Consider the following 14,531-nt stretch of genomic DNA (forward strand, 5'->3'; position numbering starts at 1 on the left):
TTACGGGTTGATTTAAATTTAGCATCCACGAAGTTCGAAAGGTCCCGGCTTGCCCTGCATCTGGTTAGAAGCCAGCACCTCTCACAGCACATGGAGGGCGCGGGGTCTCTGCCGGCTGACAGGATTTTCTCTCATCTCTGCTCTCAGCACGCTGCTGCGTGTGATTCTCTCTGTATGCGTCCTACTCAGCTTTGGCTAAGTTTTCTGTTCCATGAATTATTTTATTCCAAGTCTATTTAAAAAATTGACCATTATTACACTTGTTTTTTTGCCCTGGTCTTATTGTCTTTCACAAGTTCTGTTGCGTGTGCGTCCGGCCATTTCGTATTGCTCCGAGTCTCTGTTCACTTCCTGCCACCTTTTTTCTTCTTCAGATGGAGTGATTTCTGCTGACCTGTCGTTACCGGCAGGCTCCTCTTTCTGAGACCTCCGTCAGGTGACATTTTCACTTTAATTACTGGATTTTTCAGCTCTAGAATTTCCACGTGATTTTTAAATTTTTTTTTTTTTTTACTACTTCCTACTACTTACTGTGAGTTCCTAGTTCTTCACTAGCCCATGTGTTCACTTAATCCTTTGAACATACTTACTCTATTTCCTTTAGGATTTTTGTAAATGAATGATCTGGGCTGTCTGCAGGCTGCTTTCTACTCATCCTCTTCTGGAAGTGGCTTACCTTTTTTTTTTTTTTTTCTTTCTGGTTCTGGGGCTTGAACTCAGGACCTGGGTGCTGTCCTTGACTCTCTTTACCATTTGAGCCACAGAGCCACTTCTGGCTGTTTTGAGATTTGATCCTCAGGTCTCAGTCTCCTGAGTAGCTAGGAATACAGGCATGAGCTACCAGCTAACCTTCTTATTTTGCCTTTGCGTGGCTAGTAATTTATTAGTGCATTTTAGACATTGATAAGTAATACACTATAGAGACTGGGTTATCTTCCTTCTTCAAGCCTTGCCTTTTGTGCTAATTCCAGCTTGGCACTTGGCTAGTCTTGTTCCCTGTGGGCTCCTGTATGTTTTGAAATGTCTCAGATGGATTTGAGGACTGTTCAAGGTGCTTCCCAACCCTCATCTTGGCAAGGCTCCATGTCCAAGCTTTACCTGATTGGACCATGGAGTCTCTGCTTTGGGCCTTGTGAAGGCAGGTGTACAGTAGGCCTCATTTCAGGGCAGGGATTGGCAATTGGCCACATCTAGCTAGTCTCTCTCTGAGTAGCCCTTGAGCTAAGAACACTGTTGAGACCATCAAGGAGTTGAACTAGGTACTGGTATAATCCTAGCTACTCAGGAGGATTGTGGTTCAAAACCAGCCCAGGCAGTAAAATCTGTGTGACTCTTATCTCCAATAAACTACTAAAAAAAACCCCAAAAACTAAAAACCAAAAACAACAAAACCCAGAAGTGGCAGTGTGGCTCAAGTGGTAGAGCACTAGCCTTGAGCACAAAAGCAACTCAGGAACAGCACCCAGGCCCAGAGTTCAAGCCCCCTGACCCCACCCACCCCCCACAAAAAAAGTTAAAGTGGTGGTAATGGGGACAAGTATGAGGCAAAATCCATAGCAGCATGTGAAAGCTAAACTCCTTTTTCACTTGACAGATGGGAGCTGGCTGGTCTGGGACGGGTTCTGTTTCCTGACGGGTCTTTCCAAGCGCTGCCGACCTGTGGTTTCTGTGTCACTTTAGGCCAGCACAGACAGCATTCCAGGCACCCAGCCCACATTCGGCCCAGGTCGCAGCCCTCAGGTCCCACCTTGCAGGGGCCCCATCCCTGACCAGCCCTTCTCTCCCTAGGCTCTGTCAGGTGGGTCATCTCCCTCATCAGCTGTCCTGTGCCTGGCCCCTGGGCCTTCGCGTGGCTGCATCACTACAAAGCCAGTGGCTTGGCTCCGGTGAGGTCCCTGTGCTCCTCATCTGCAGGGCTGGCCCGGCTTCACCTGCTCAGGAACAGACGTGAGGCTGAAAGCCAAGTGTGATTCTGTGACATTCCTGCACTGTACTGCCGCCGCGGGCACAGGGCCAGCACCACAGCCCAGCTCTGGGGGCGGGAGGGGGCTGCTGAGGGGTCACCAGGCCAGTGTGACGGCTCCAAAGGGCGGCAGGAAGCAGTGTTCTCAGGGGATACATGGGGACTCGCGTGCTGGGCAGACACTGCTGACCACCGCCTGCTGCATGGACTCGCGTGCTGGGTGGACACCGCTGACCACTGCCTGCTGCGTGGACACATGGCAGACACCGCTGACCACCGCCTGCTGCGTGGGCTCGCGTGCTGGGTGAACACCGCTGACCACGGCCTGCTGTGTGGACACATGGAGGACACCGCTGACCACCGCCTGCTGCATGGACACATGGCGGACACCGCTAACCACCGCCTGCTGCATGGACACATGGTGGACACCGCTGACCACCGCCTGCTGTGTGGACCAGAAGCAAAGGAGACTCAGCCGGGAACGCAAAACCACGCTCCTCCAATCCCCGCTCCTCCGCAGGGAGACCCGGCCCCTCTGATCCCTGCCCCGCCCCTCACTCCTCGCCCCGCCCCTCACTCCTCGCCCCGCCCCTCACGCCTTGCCCCGCCCCTCCCCACCCCCATCCTCGCCCCGCCCCTCACTCCTCGCCCCGCCCCTCACTCCTCGCCCCGCCCCTCACGCCTTGCCCCGCCCCGCCCCGCCCCACCAAGCCCCAGCGCTCGGCTCTCCGCCGGGCCGCGCACCCCTTCCCGTCGGAGGGCAGGCGGCGGGAAGAACCACCCCTTTAAGTCGCGCGCCCCGGAAGTGGTCATGTGGCGGCGCCCAGGCCGGAAGTGGACGCGGCCGGCAGCGGCGGGCGGCGCGGCGGGCGGCGGCTCGGGAGCTGCCAGGGGGCCGCCGGCGCGGCGGAGGCGCGGGTCGTCCGGCCCGGCGCGGCCTCGGGTGCCCATGGGGCGCGGGGGGCCGGGCCGGTGACGCGGGGCCCATGGACGCGGCTGAGGGGCCGCCGCCGCCGGTGATCTACACCATGGAGAACAAGCCCATCGTCACCTGTGAGTGCGGGCGGCGGGCGGGCGCGGGGGCCGCGCCGGGCCGCAACGCCGCCGCCGCGAGGTGTGGCCGCCCGGCCGGCGGCGGCGGCGCGGCCTCGGCCCGCCGTGGCGACCTCTGACCTTGCCGGGGGGTGACCTCCGACCCCGCCGCCGCGCGCCGCGCCCCTGGCCCTGGGGTGCGGCCGGACGGCGTGGCGCCCCGCCCCGCGCGGCCCGGCCCGGCCCCGCGCGCCCCGCCGGGCGGCCCCGAGCCCCGCGCGCCGCCGTCCCGCGGAGGCCCGGCTCCCGCGGGCGGGCGGGCGCAGCCCCGGGGCAGCGGGCGTCCTGGCCGCGGAGGCCCGGCCTCCTCGGGACGCCGCGCCTCCCACACCAGGCGTGCGGCTGTCTTGCTGCAGGAAGAAACGACTCGGTTTTCCAAGCGTGAGTTGAGAATGGCCGAGGTGGGCTGACCTTTAACCCCGAGGAGCAGGACGGGCGCCAGCGCCGCGCGTGCGGACCGGAAGCTCCGCCACTGCCCGCGGGCGCCCGGCCGCGCCGGCCCCTCGGCTCCAGCGCCCGGCCCGCTCCCCTCCCCTCCCCGGCCGGTCGTAGCCGCACTCCCTGCTACTCCCTCTTCTCAGTCTCTGGGTCCCAGTTTGCATATTAACTTGGTCGGGCCTTGGGCTTTGACAGGAGTGGACTGCCTTGGTTCAGCAGTGGCTGGTTCTTCCCTTCTCCCCAGACTGTGTGTCCGTGTGTGTGTGTCTGTGTCTGTCTGTCTGTCTGTGTCGCTGTGTGTCCGTGTGTGTGTGTGTGTGTGTCTGTCTGTCTGTGTGTCCGTGTGTGTGTGTGTGTCTGTGTCTGTCTGTCTGTGTCTCTGTGTGTCCGTGTGTGTGTGTCTGTCTGTCTGTCTGTGTCTCTGTGTGTGTGTGTGTGTGTGTGTTGAACGCAGGGCCTCAAACTCTTGCTTGGCTTTTTCTGCTCAAAGCTGGTACTGTACCACTTGAGCCACACCTCCTCCACTTCCAACTACCCTGCCAGGATTCTCGGCCTCCTCAGGAGCTGGAATTGACCACCCGAGCCAGGCTTCACCAGAATGTTAGAAGTCTGGGCAGACTCTGCACCTGCAGGTGGGGTGGACAGATATGGCCAAAGCTCTGTTCATGCTCGGATGTGATACCTTCTAGATCCTGGAGAATTTTCTCCTGAAGTGCTGGACGAAGATCCATTGCTTGTAGGGGCACCATGTATCTAGGAATAGTCCGTGGGCATTTATCCTTTCCGAGCATAAAGCCCTGAAGCCATGTTGGATTCCTCCGAGACTAACAGACTTCATCGTCCTGGAAGTCAGTATTAGAGACCTTTAATGTTTAGTTTTGTTTGTGTGCCCACAAAAGCTACAGAGTGCCACACCTTCCTGGGTCGGATCAGAGACTTCCATGAGGGAGGTTTGCCCCTGATTTGTACCTTTGGAGGCAGAATGAGAAACTGTACAGTTCAACCTTTCATTCAGTGGAGTTTGAGAAAAGAAAGCATCTTCAGGTTCAAGTGCAGAAGGGAAAGTTTTGTGTGTGGTTTTTAACGTTTGGAAAGTTCATGCCTGAGGTTGCATTTTTGTGACTCTGAGGCTAGAGCTCTGGTGAATGCTTATCCTGGTTTTGCTCATTCTTTATCCTGTCCCTCGTTCACTACATGTGCTTGAAAGAGAAGAAAGTCTGAGCAGTGCAGAGGTAGTGGAAATGCTTGAAAAAGTGAAAAAGTCCACAGTGCCTCCCGCCCCTTTCGACATTATGCAGCACTTTTTGTTGTTGTTGTTAGTTATTCCTGGGGCTTGAATCCTGAGCTGATTGGCTCAGTGTTCTACCACTTTGAGCCCCAGCCCCACTTCCAGTTTGTTGGTGGCTTATTGGAGATAAGCCACAGACTTTACTGCCTTGGCTGGCTTCAAACCTCCATTTTCAATCAGAGCCTCCTGAGTAGCTAGGATTACAGACATGAGCCACCAGTGCCTGGCTGTGGCACTTCTAATTTTAAAAATGTTTCCGCCTTATTTGTAGCATTCTTACTTTGACCCTCACCCCCTTTGAGTACTAAACTCTTACAAGGACTGTGTTCATTTAAAATGGAAACAGTTTGTCACCGGTTTTCAATGGAAACTGGTTGTCACCAGTTCTTTCCATAGAATCAGAACATTAGCTTTCTTGGAATTGAACTGGGTTTCAACCTTTAAAGAAATATGTGGAAAGCTGGGTGCCAGTGGCTCACACCTGTAATCCTAGCTACTCAGGAGGCTGAGATCTGAGGATCGCAGTTCAAAGCTAGCCCGGGCAGGAAAGTCTGTGAGATTCTAATCTCCAGTAAACCACTAGAAAACCAGAAGTGGCGCTGTGGCTCAAGTGGTAGAGCACTTGCCTTGAGCTGAAGAACTGAGGGACAGCACCCAGGCCCAGAGTTCAAGACCCATGATGGACAAAAAAAAAAAAAAAAAGAAATACATGGATGGTAACTGATTCCAATAAATTTAGGAATATGATACTAACAGGTGCATGTGTTTATAGCACATCTTACTACATGATATGAAGGAAGTTCAAGGTAAATAGAATAAATTGCTACTGGAAAGTCTTGCTGAATTATTTTAATGTTTCCAAGGTACTTAAAAAAAGTGTTTTGTTTTTTTTTAAACTCTGAGCCTGGGCGCTGTCCCTCAGCTCTTCAGCTCAAGGCAAGTGCCCTACCATTTGAGCCACAACACCACTTCTGGTTTTCTGGTGGCTTATTGGAGATAAGAGTCTCACGGACTTTCCTGCCCGGGCTGGCTTTGAACTGCGATCCTCAGATCTCAGCCTCCTGAGTAGCTAGGATTACAGCATGAGCCATCGGCGCTTGGCTCAGTTTAAATACTTTTACCTGCCACTTATTAATCCTGAAAAATGCTCAATGAAACTGAAAACAAATCCAGCATGCCCGTTTGATCTTTAGGTAAACTAATGTAGGTCCTCCCACCTTCCACCAGTCGTTTCTGCATTACAGGATGAAGAGTGAGGCTGTGCAAGGACAGGCATGTTCCTTCTCCTAAGTCTGGTTCAGTGGAGAAAGTTAATATCATTCTACTCCTTGTGGACTGCTCTGTTAGTGTACAGTTCAATCTGTTCAGAAGATTGCTTCCCTAATTACTTTTCACTGGTTTGTTTCGGGGTCTAAGCTGGTGGTCTAAGCTTTGAATGGGAAAACAGCAGTAGAAACGAGCAGATCTGTAAAGCTTTGTACTAGGCTGGAGTTGGGGTTTTCTCCTGAAGTTAAATTTGTCAAAACTTGCATGCTGTGATTTTCTACCAAGTCTGAAAATAAGCTACCTGATATTTAGGCAAATAGTTCCTTTTATTACCAGCAGCATAGCTTTAAGTGAGTATGTGTATGTGTGAGTTAGTAAAAAGAAATGGTTCATCTTGAAGTCTCGAGCCAGCAGCCTACCAGTAACTGGGCAGTGGGTGGAAACCTCCTCCTGCAGAGCCCTAGGTTGCTGCAGAGTGTGTTGGAGGGGGCAGGAAGGGAAGGAGGCACCATGCGTGTCTCCTCATGGCTTTCCTGCTCTCTCATTTCTGCCTGAGCTGCTCATCCAGCATCTGTGTCAGCTCGCAGGTGCAAGTTAGCGTCTAAGAAGAGATACTTAACTTTTCCTTTTTCATGGTACCTTTAATCTCAGTGAATTTTCAGGGTGCTACTAGGCTAATACCTAATAATTCCATTTACAAAGAAGTTAAGTCCCAGTGTCTTATCAAGTCTTTTGTCCTAACAATAGCTTGGAAACAGTTGTGGTTTGGTATTAGGAAACATCTTTGCCAGTGGATGAATCTTCACATGAGTGGCAGGATTTAACATTCGTGTAGGTCCTCATAAGGAGAACCATACTTATCTCCCAAGGCCACCCACCTCTGTGCATGCACAGACGGGACAATGGAGGCTGACCAGTTCTGGCCTTTTCTCCTGTCCCACCTTTTCTGTCTGTCTGCTTGCTAGTCTGGTCACATCTTGCCTGTATCTGGTCACAGTATGTCTTGCCAGTATTCACGGTGTGCCTTGTCAGTCTGCTCACGGTGTGCCTTGTCAGTCTATTCATGGTGTGCCTTGTCAGTCTGCTCACGGTGTGCCTTGTCAGTCTGCTCACGGTGTGCCTTGTCAGTCTATTCATGGTGTGCCTTGTCAGTCTGCTCACGGTGTGCCTTGTCAGTCTATTCATGGTGTGCCTTGTCAGTCTGCTCACGGTGTGCCTTGTCAGTCTGCTCACGGTGTGCCTTGTCAGTCTATTCATGGTGTGCCTTGTCAGTCTGCTCACGGTGTGCCTTGTCAGTCTATTCATGGTGTACCTTGTCAGTCTGCTCACGGTGTGTCTTGTCAGTCTGCTCACGGTGTGTCTTGTCAGTCTGCTCACGGTGTGCCTTGTCAGTCTATTCATGGTGTGCCTTGTCAGTCTATTCATGGTGTACCTTGTCAGTCTACTCACGGTGTGTCTTGTCTGTTCACGGTGTGCCTTGTCAGTCTGCTCACAGTGTACCTTGTCAGTCTACTCACGGTGTGCCTTGTCAGTCTGCTCACGGTGTGCTTTGTCAGTCTATTCATGGTGTGCCTTGTCAGTCTGCTCACGGTGTGCCTTGTCAGTCTATTCATGGTGTACCTTGTCAGTCTGCTCACGGTGTGTCTTGTCAGTCTATTCATGGTGTGCCTTGTCAGTCTATTCATGGTGTACCTTGTCAGTCTGCTCACGGTGTGTCTTGTCAGTCTGCTCACGGTGTGTCTTGTCAGTCTGCTCACGGTGTGCCTTGTCAGTCTATTCATGGTGTGCCTTGTCAGTCTACTCACGGTGTGCCTTGTCAGTCTGCTCACGGTGTGCCTTGTCAGTCTGCTCACGGTGTGCCTTGTCAGTCTGCTCACGGTGTGCCTTGTCAGTCTGCTCACGGTGTGCCTTGTCAGTCTGCTCACGGTGTGCTTTGTCAGTCTATTCATGGTGTGCCTTGTCAGTCTATTCATGGTGTACCTTGTCAGTCTGCTCACGGTGTACATGTCAGTCTATTCATGGTGTGCCTTGTCAGTCTGCTCACGGTGTGCTTTGTCAGTCTATTCATGGTGTGCCTTGTCAGTCTGCTCACGGTGTGTCTTGTCAGTCTATTCATGGTGTGCCTTGTCAGTCTGCTCACGGTGTACATGTCAGTCTATTCATGGTGTGCCTTGTCAGTCTGCTCACGGTGTGCCTTGTCAGTCTATTCATGGTGTACCTTGCCAGTCTGCTCACGGTGTACATGTCAGTCTACTCACAGTGTGTCTTATAGTCTACTCACAATGAGCATTGTCAGTCTACTCACACTGTGCATGTCAGTCTACTCACAGTGTGCATGTCAGTCTACTCAGTGTGTCTTGTAGTCTACTCACAATGAGCATTGTCAGTCTACTTACGGTGTGCCTTGCCACTCTCCTCACGGTACTTTGGCTTTGGAGAACCTTCCTTGGTAAATTGCAGGTGGAGGACCTTATAATTGTTCATCATTCTTTCCCCCTTTGGCCTGACCTTCAGGCTCTCAGCAGGTATTACCTTGCTCATCTTTGGAGCCTACCTCTTACCCGGCCACCTCTCTCTCCATTTCTGTATTGCACCCCGCTGTCCTTCAGCTGGCCTGTCGGCAGAGGGGTCACAGCATGCCAGTCCTCGGCTCGGGCCCTCCAGTGGCCATCAGGGCTGGGACACCCAGCGTCACACAAAACCAGAATAAAAGCAAAACAGAGAACTTGCGAGAGCCTCTGGTCCCGGTCGCCCTGTCCCAGCACTGTCCTCCTGTGCCTGGGGTCCCCAACTCGCCTGGCCTTTGTCCCTCTGCTCCCTGCCCTGGCTTTCTCCTCACCACCCGGGACGGAACAGTTCCTGCTCCACATCACCAAACCCCACAGCCACTCTGGGGACGCGCTGGCTTCCTTCACGCATTCATGACATGAGTGTTTGTTTTTTTCCATATATATGTTTATTGTAAACACGCCATACAGATTGTTTTGCTTTTGCTTAGTGTCTCTCTCCACACTGATTGGGTCATTGCGGGGTGTCGTGTTCCTGCCATCCGGGCCAGGACGGCCCGTGGCGGGTACTGAGTGTCTGGAGAAAGCGTTTCTCTCAGAGGAACTGCGCGTGTCGTGCAGGGCTTCTCACCGCGCCTCCCAGGTAGAGAATGGCTTGGCGCGCTCAGGTCATTTGAGCACGCTTAGCCTTTTGACACAGGCACATTGGTGTGGAAATGGAGGAATACTTGTCAGTCCAGTGAAGGAATGAAGCGGCTGCGCGCTGGGTGGCGTGCTGTGTCTGCACGCAGTTAGGTTGTCAGGTCAGAGGGCTTCCGAGGAGAACATGGCGGTGAGGGGAGAGCCCTGTGTGGTTTGGAACGAGGCCCTAGAAGAAGACTCACTTTGACTCCACAAAGCGGGCTTTAAACCTTAAAAAGGTGTGAACAGAGCTGAAGAGCACAGGGACAGCGCCCAAGCCCAGAGTTCAAGCCCCACCACCGACCAAAAAAAAAAGGCAAGGGTGTGAACAGAGCAGCAAGGCAGCAGCAGCGGGTGAGGCGTCTAGATGCGGGTGGGGGTCGGAGGTGAGCACCTTACCTGCCTGTCACCCCAGGAGCGCCGCCTCAGCCCGCCTCAGCACGCAGGCGGCGCTCATGTGCGCCGCGCCAGGCTGGGGGCTGGAGGGAAACGCCAGCAGGATCCTCATGATGGGCGCCGTGGAGCTCCGGGCTGCCGGCTGCGTACAGGTCAAGGAGTGCTGGTGAACTTTGCGTTGTAGGTGCTCACGGCAGTTCAGCCGTAGAGCGCTTTCCTTCTGCCCAACAGTCCCTGGTGCTCGTAGCTGTTCATCCCTGCCCTGCCGCAGCTCGCCCTCGTGCGCTCTCTGTGTCTGGAACGGCGTGTTTTCTAGACATTGTGTGTAAGTGACTCGTGCCATATGCAGCCCGACATGCCAGGTCTGCCCAGCGCCCCACCCCTCGTGGATCTAGTCCGTGATCGGACGTCTCTTGTGAGGAATGCTGCCAGGAGCACCGGGCTGCACGCGCGTGTGTGTGTGGCGTGTTTTTGTTCATCACGTGGGGCCCTTGGAGAGCACGGCTGTGCCACGTGAGAGGCATATGTTAGGCTTGCTTTCCAGGAACCCATGCGCTGGTGCCCACGAGGCTTTGCTCCTGCCCTTCCCGCTGCAGCACACAGGCCTTCCGGCCCCCACCGCCTCCCAAACTTAGCTGTCTTCCTCCCCAGAACAGTGAGCCTGATTTTAGTTCATCTGCATTTCCTTAAAGATCAGTGATACTGAGCCCTTTTGCCTGCTCTTCTCTTCTTAATAGATTAGGGTTTTGTTTTGTTTTTTTGTCGGTCGTGGGGCTTGAACTCTGGGCCTGGGTGCTGTCCCTCAGCCCTTCAGCTCAAGGCTGAGCCACAGCACCACTTCCCATTTTCTGAGTGGAGATAAGAGTCTCAGGGACTTTCCTGCCCTGCTGGCTTTGAACGGTGATCCTCAGCTCTCAGCCTCTTGAGTAGCTAGGATTACAGGCGTGAGCCACCAGCACCAGCCAGTTTTTTTGTTTTTTGTTTTGTTGGTCGTGGGGCCTGAACTATGAGCCCGGGCACTTGGGCGCTGTCCCTCAGCTCTTTAGCTCAAGGCAAGTGCTCTACCTCTTGAGCCACAGTGCTACTTCCAGCTTTTTCTGCTTATGTGGTGCTGAGGAATTGAATCCAGAGCCTCATGCATGCAAGGCAAGTACTCTACCACTGAGCCACCTTCCCAGCCTTGTTCATTTACTTTTAAAACTTATTTTTACTCTACTTACGATTGAAACCAGGGCCTTGCCCTTGATATGCAAGAGCTCTGCCATTTACCTCTACCTGTTCATGTCTAAAAGAGCAGTAAAAATAAATAGCACTAGGAAAAAAAAAGGCACATTCTAAGTTTTGACTTTAAACTACCTGTATTAGTTTGCTAGGGCTTCCCAACAAAACCACACACAATAAACAACTGAGGGTTGGGTTGTGTGTGGTGCCAGAAACCTGTAATTCCAGCTACTCAGGAGGTGGAGATGGAAGGATTGAGGATCAAGGGCAGTCTGGGCAATAGTTACTGAGATCCTATCAGAAAAACAAGGCCTGGCCGGAACTGGTGGCTCTCACCTGTAATCCTAGCTACTCAGGAAGCTTGAGAGCTGAGGATCCAGGTTCAAAGCCAGCCCAGGCAAGGGAAGTCCTTGAGACTAACACCCCCCCCCCCCCTCCTCCGGGGTTTCTAGTGGTTTATTGGAGATAAGAGTCTTAGAGACTTTCCTGCCCTGGCTGGCTTTGAGCCATGATCCTTAGAGTAGCTAGGATTACAGGTGTGAGCTACCAGCACCCTGCTTTCCATGAGACTTTTATCTCCAATGAACCAGCAGAAAACCGGAAGTGGCACGCTCTGGCTCAAGTGGTAGAGTGCTAGCCTTGAGCTGAAGGACAGCTCCCAGACCCAGGGTTCAAGCCTCGCGTTCTGAAAACAAACGCTGAAAAGGGCTGGGGGCATGACTGTACCAAGCCTGAGGTTCTGAGTTCAAGCACCTGTTCCACTAAGAAAACAGACAACAAATGACCATTTTCTCACAGTTCTAGAGGCAGAAGTCTGAAGTCAGGCCATGCTCTCTTCCTCCCGCCCTCCCCCCTCCCCTCCCCCCTCCCCTCCCCCTCCCCCTCCCCTCCCCTCCCCCTCCCCCTCCCCTCCCCTCCCCCTCCCCCTCCCCCTCCCCCTCCCCTCCCCTCCCCCTCCCCCTCCCCTCCCCTCCCCCGCCCCCTCCCCCTCCCCTCCCCTCCCCTCCCCCCCTCCCCCTCCCCTCCCCCTCCCCCTTCTCCCCTCCCCCCCTTCCTTTCCTCTTGTGGCTCCACCTGGCTTCTCATGGCCGTCTTCTTATCCTTCCTAGGACACTGGTCATTGGAGTTAGGCCTGCCTGGATAATCTCCGTGACCGAGTCTTGAGATCTTGAGCTTATTTTAGCTACAAAGACCCTTCCATAAATAAGGCCACACTGCTGCCGCCTGCTGTGCTCTCTCCCCTCCAGAGGCTCAGCTTGCTGCACGTGGGGCTTCCGGGCCCTCTCTTGGTCTGGAAGCAGCAGTCCACCTCTGCCTGTCGTCCCTGCAACCCCAGGGACGCCCCATACTGTGCTCTCTGGCCTATGGGGGATGGTCGGGCGATCGACTTCAGAGACTGTCTTCAGATGCAGTCAAGTTGTTCTGAGGTGTGTGAAGATTTGCTGGGGACTCTACTGGGTCCGTGCTGGGAACTGAGGCAGGTGGCTCCCTGGCATGTCAGATAAACCTGCTGGCAGATGTATTGTTTTGGCCAATGTATTGTTTTGGCCTATAAGCTATTGGATTAGGTCCCAGGTGAAACGTGAAACGTTAGTCATGGGAGAATAGAATTGCTCTTTTTTTTTGGGGGGGGGGGGTCCGGTCATGGGGCCTGAACTCTGGGCCTGGGTACTGTCCCTCAGCTCTTCAGCTCAAGGCTAGCGCTCTACCACTGAGCCATCTTCCCAGCCCAACTTGCAGATTTTTTTTTGTTAATTGGAGATAAGAGTTTCACAGACTTCAAGAATTTCACAGACTTCTTACATGGACTGGTTTTGAACTGTGATCTTCGGATCTCAGTCTCTGAAGTAGCTGAGAGCCACCAGTGCCCAGCTAAGATTGCTACTTTCTGTTTTGTGTGGACAGGCTACACCTCCGGCTCTGAAGATTTTCTTTACAGATTCTAAGATGACTACCAAGTAAATGATCGTACGAAGTGACACGTTGGGAACAGCTGTTTTGATGTAGTGATGGCTGCGTACGCTGTGGTCGGGCCTGTGGAGGCTGCGTGTGTGGCACTGACCCACTTTAGCCCTAGTCCTGTTGGGATGCTGCCCTTACCCCTCCCATCTTGTTCCTGCAGCCCAGAAGGCCGAGGTTCCTCAGCCTAGTCCCGTGCTCAGAGGTGGGGCTGGACTGGGGCCCTCCCATCTAACACCTCCCGTGCCTGGAAATGTCCTTTCTCTCCCCAGTGGTGGGGAGGCTTTTGTTTTGTTTTTGTTTTAGCAAAATAAGCAATTGTGTTAATAGTCTACACCAATTCCCAATGACTTCTTTAAGATCAATATAAAAGCAATTAGGAAAATGGTTTTCCTAAAAGAGAACCTCTGAGTATAACAATTCTAGTCATCTGTATTAAAAGGTTCCTTTTCAGTTTAAGTATGATATGGCTATGTTATTTCAGGAGAACGGAATGGATCTTTCAGTTATTAAAGTTAGGATGAAAGCCAGAGAGAAAGTTAGCGTGCGGCCGGAAGGCAGACACAGCAGCCCCTCCCCCCCCCCAGGGCTCTGCGAGTTGGCCTGGCTGACGGAGGCCAGGCTCCCGCGTGCTTGTATGTTCACTGACGGAGGATGCCTTCCCGTGCTTTGTAACCTGTCCTCGCATTGGGGCTCATACCAGCTCCGGCTGGTCCTGGGTGAACATTATGTGGGGGAGTCTGTGTTCGCTCTACTGCATTGTCTCTCTGTGGCGTGGCTGTAGAGAACTGGAGGACCCCCCCCCCCCCCCAGCACAGAAGGCTGGGACCCTGCTGGCTGGTTCTGGGTCTCATGGTCTCTTCCCAGTGGAAAGCTGTACCCCCCTAGTGGAGGGGTGTGAGGCTTCCTCCAGTCACACACTAAGGGCTGGGTTTTCTTGAAACTATCCTTTTTTTTTCTTTCTTTTTGATTGAGGCCAGTTGTGGGGCTTGAATTCAGGGTCTGGGCACTGTCTCTGAGCTTTTGTGCTCAAAGCTAACACTCTGCTACTTTTGAGCCACAACTCCATTTCTGGCTTTTTGGTCATTAATTGGAGATAAGAATCTCTTGGACTGTTCTACCTTGTTTGGCTTTGAACTGTGATCCTCAAATCCTAGTCTCCTAAGTAGCTAGGATTACAGGCATGAGCTACCAGCTCCCGGTCGAAGCTGTCATTTAAAAGCCCAGTGAAGGCTTGCTTTGTGCTAACATTTTGCTGAATAGTAAATTCTGAGACTATTAACTATATACCTTGGATCCAGCTTTACCTGTGTTTCTTGCATAATGTCGTAACTGGATTTCTCCCCATTCCTGTTGTAGGTGCTGGAGATCACAACTTATTTACCTCTATTTATCCGCCGCTTTCCCAGCAGCTTCCGAGGGAGCCGATGGAGTGGAGAAGGTAGGACACCATGCTTGTAGCCCCGTAGATTTCAGAGGTCCATGTGAGCAAGAGAGGCGGTGGAGGGCAGAGGAGCGGGGTAGAAATCAGAAGCAGCAATGAAGGGGGAAAAGCAAAGCAGCAGAGTAAGGGAGCAGAGAAGTGGTGAACAAATGCAGCAGTGATACTAGACACTATGTTGAAAGTAACTGTACAGCTTGGGGGGAGGGGCGGTCAGGAGGGGAAATCCTGGGAGAAAATGAGGGAAGAGATGACACTGTTCAAACAGAAATGCACCCA

The 14,531-nt window shown here is 53.2% G+C and overlaps 1 protein-coding gene across 1 annotated transcript in view; it reads left to right on the plus strand.

Annotated features, from left to right (window-relative positions):
• The first annotated feature begins 2,793 nt into the window (after positions 1 to 2,793).
• Positions 2,794 to 14,531, plus strand: part of Trappc10 (trafficking protein particle complex subunit 10) — a 58,601-nt gene continuing 46,863 nt past the window's right edge. Inside the window, exons 1-2 of the mRNA XM_042687385.1 lie at positions 2,794 to 3,016; positions 14,171 to 14,252. Of these exons, the coding sequence (XP_042543319.1) occupies positions 2,950 to 3,016; positions 14,171 to 14,252 (149 nt within the window). The 5' untranslated portion in view covers positions 2,794 to 2,949. The remainder of the gene's footprint in view (positions 3,017 to 14,170; positions 14,253 to 14,531) is intronic.

Source organism: Dipodomys spectabilis, unplaced genomic scaffold, assembly GCF_019054845.1.
Source record: "Dipodomys spectabilis isolate Male_0828 unplaced genomic scaffold, ASM1905484v1 ptg000107l, whole genome shotgun sequence".
Lineage (NCBI taxonomy): Eukaryota > Metazoa > Chordata > Mammalia > Rodentia > Heteromyidae > Dipodomys > Dipodomys spectabilis.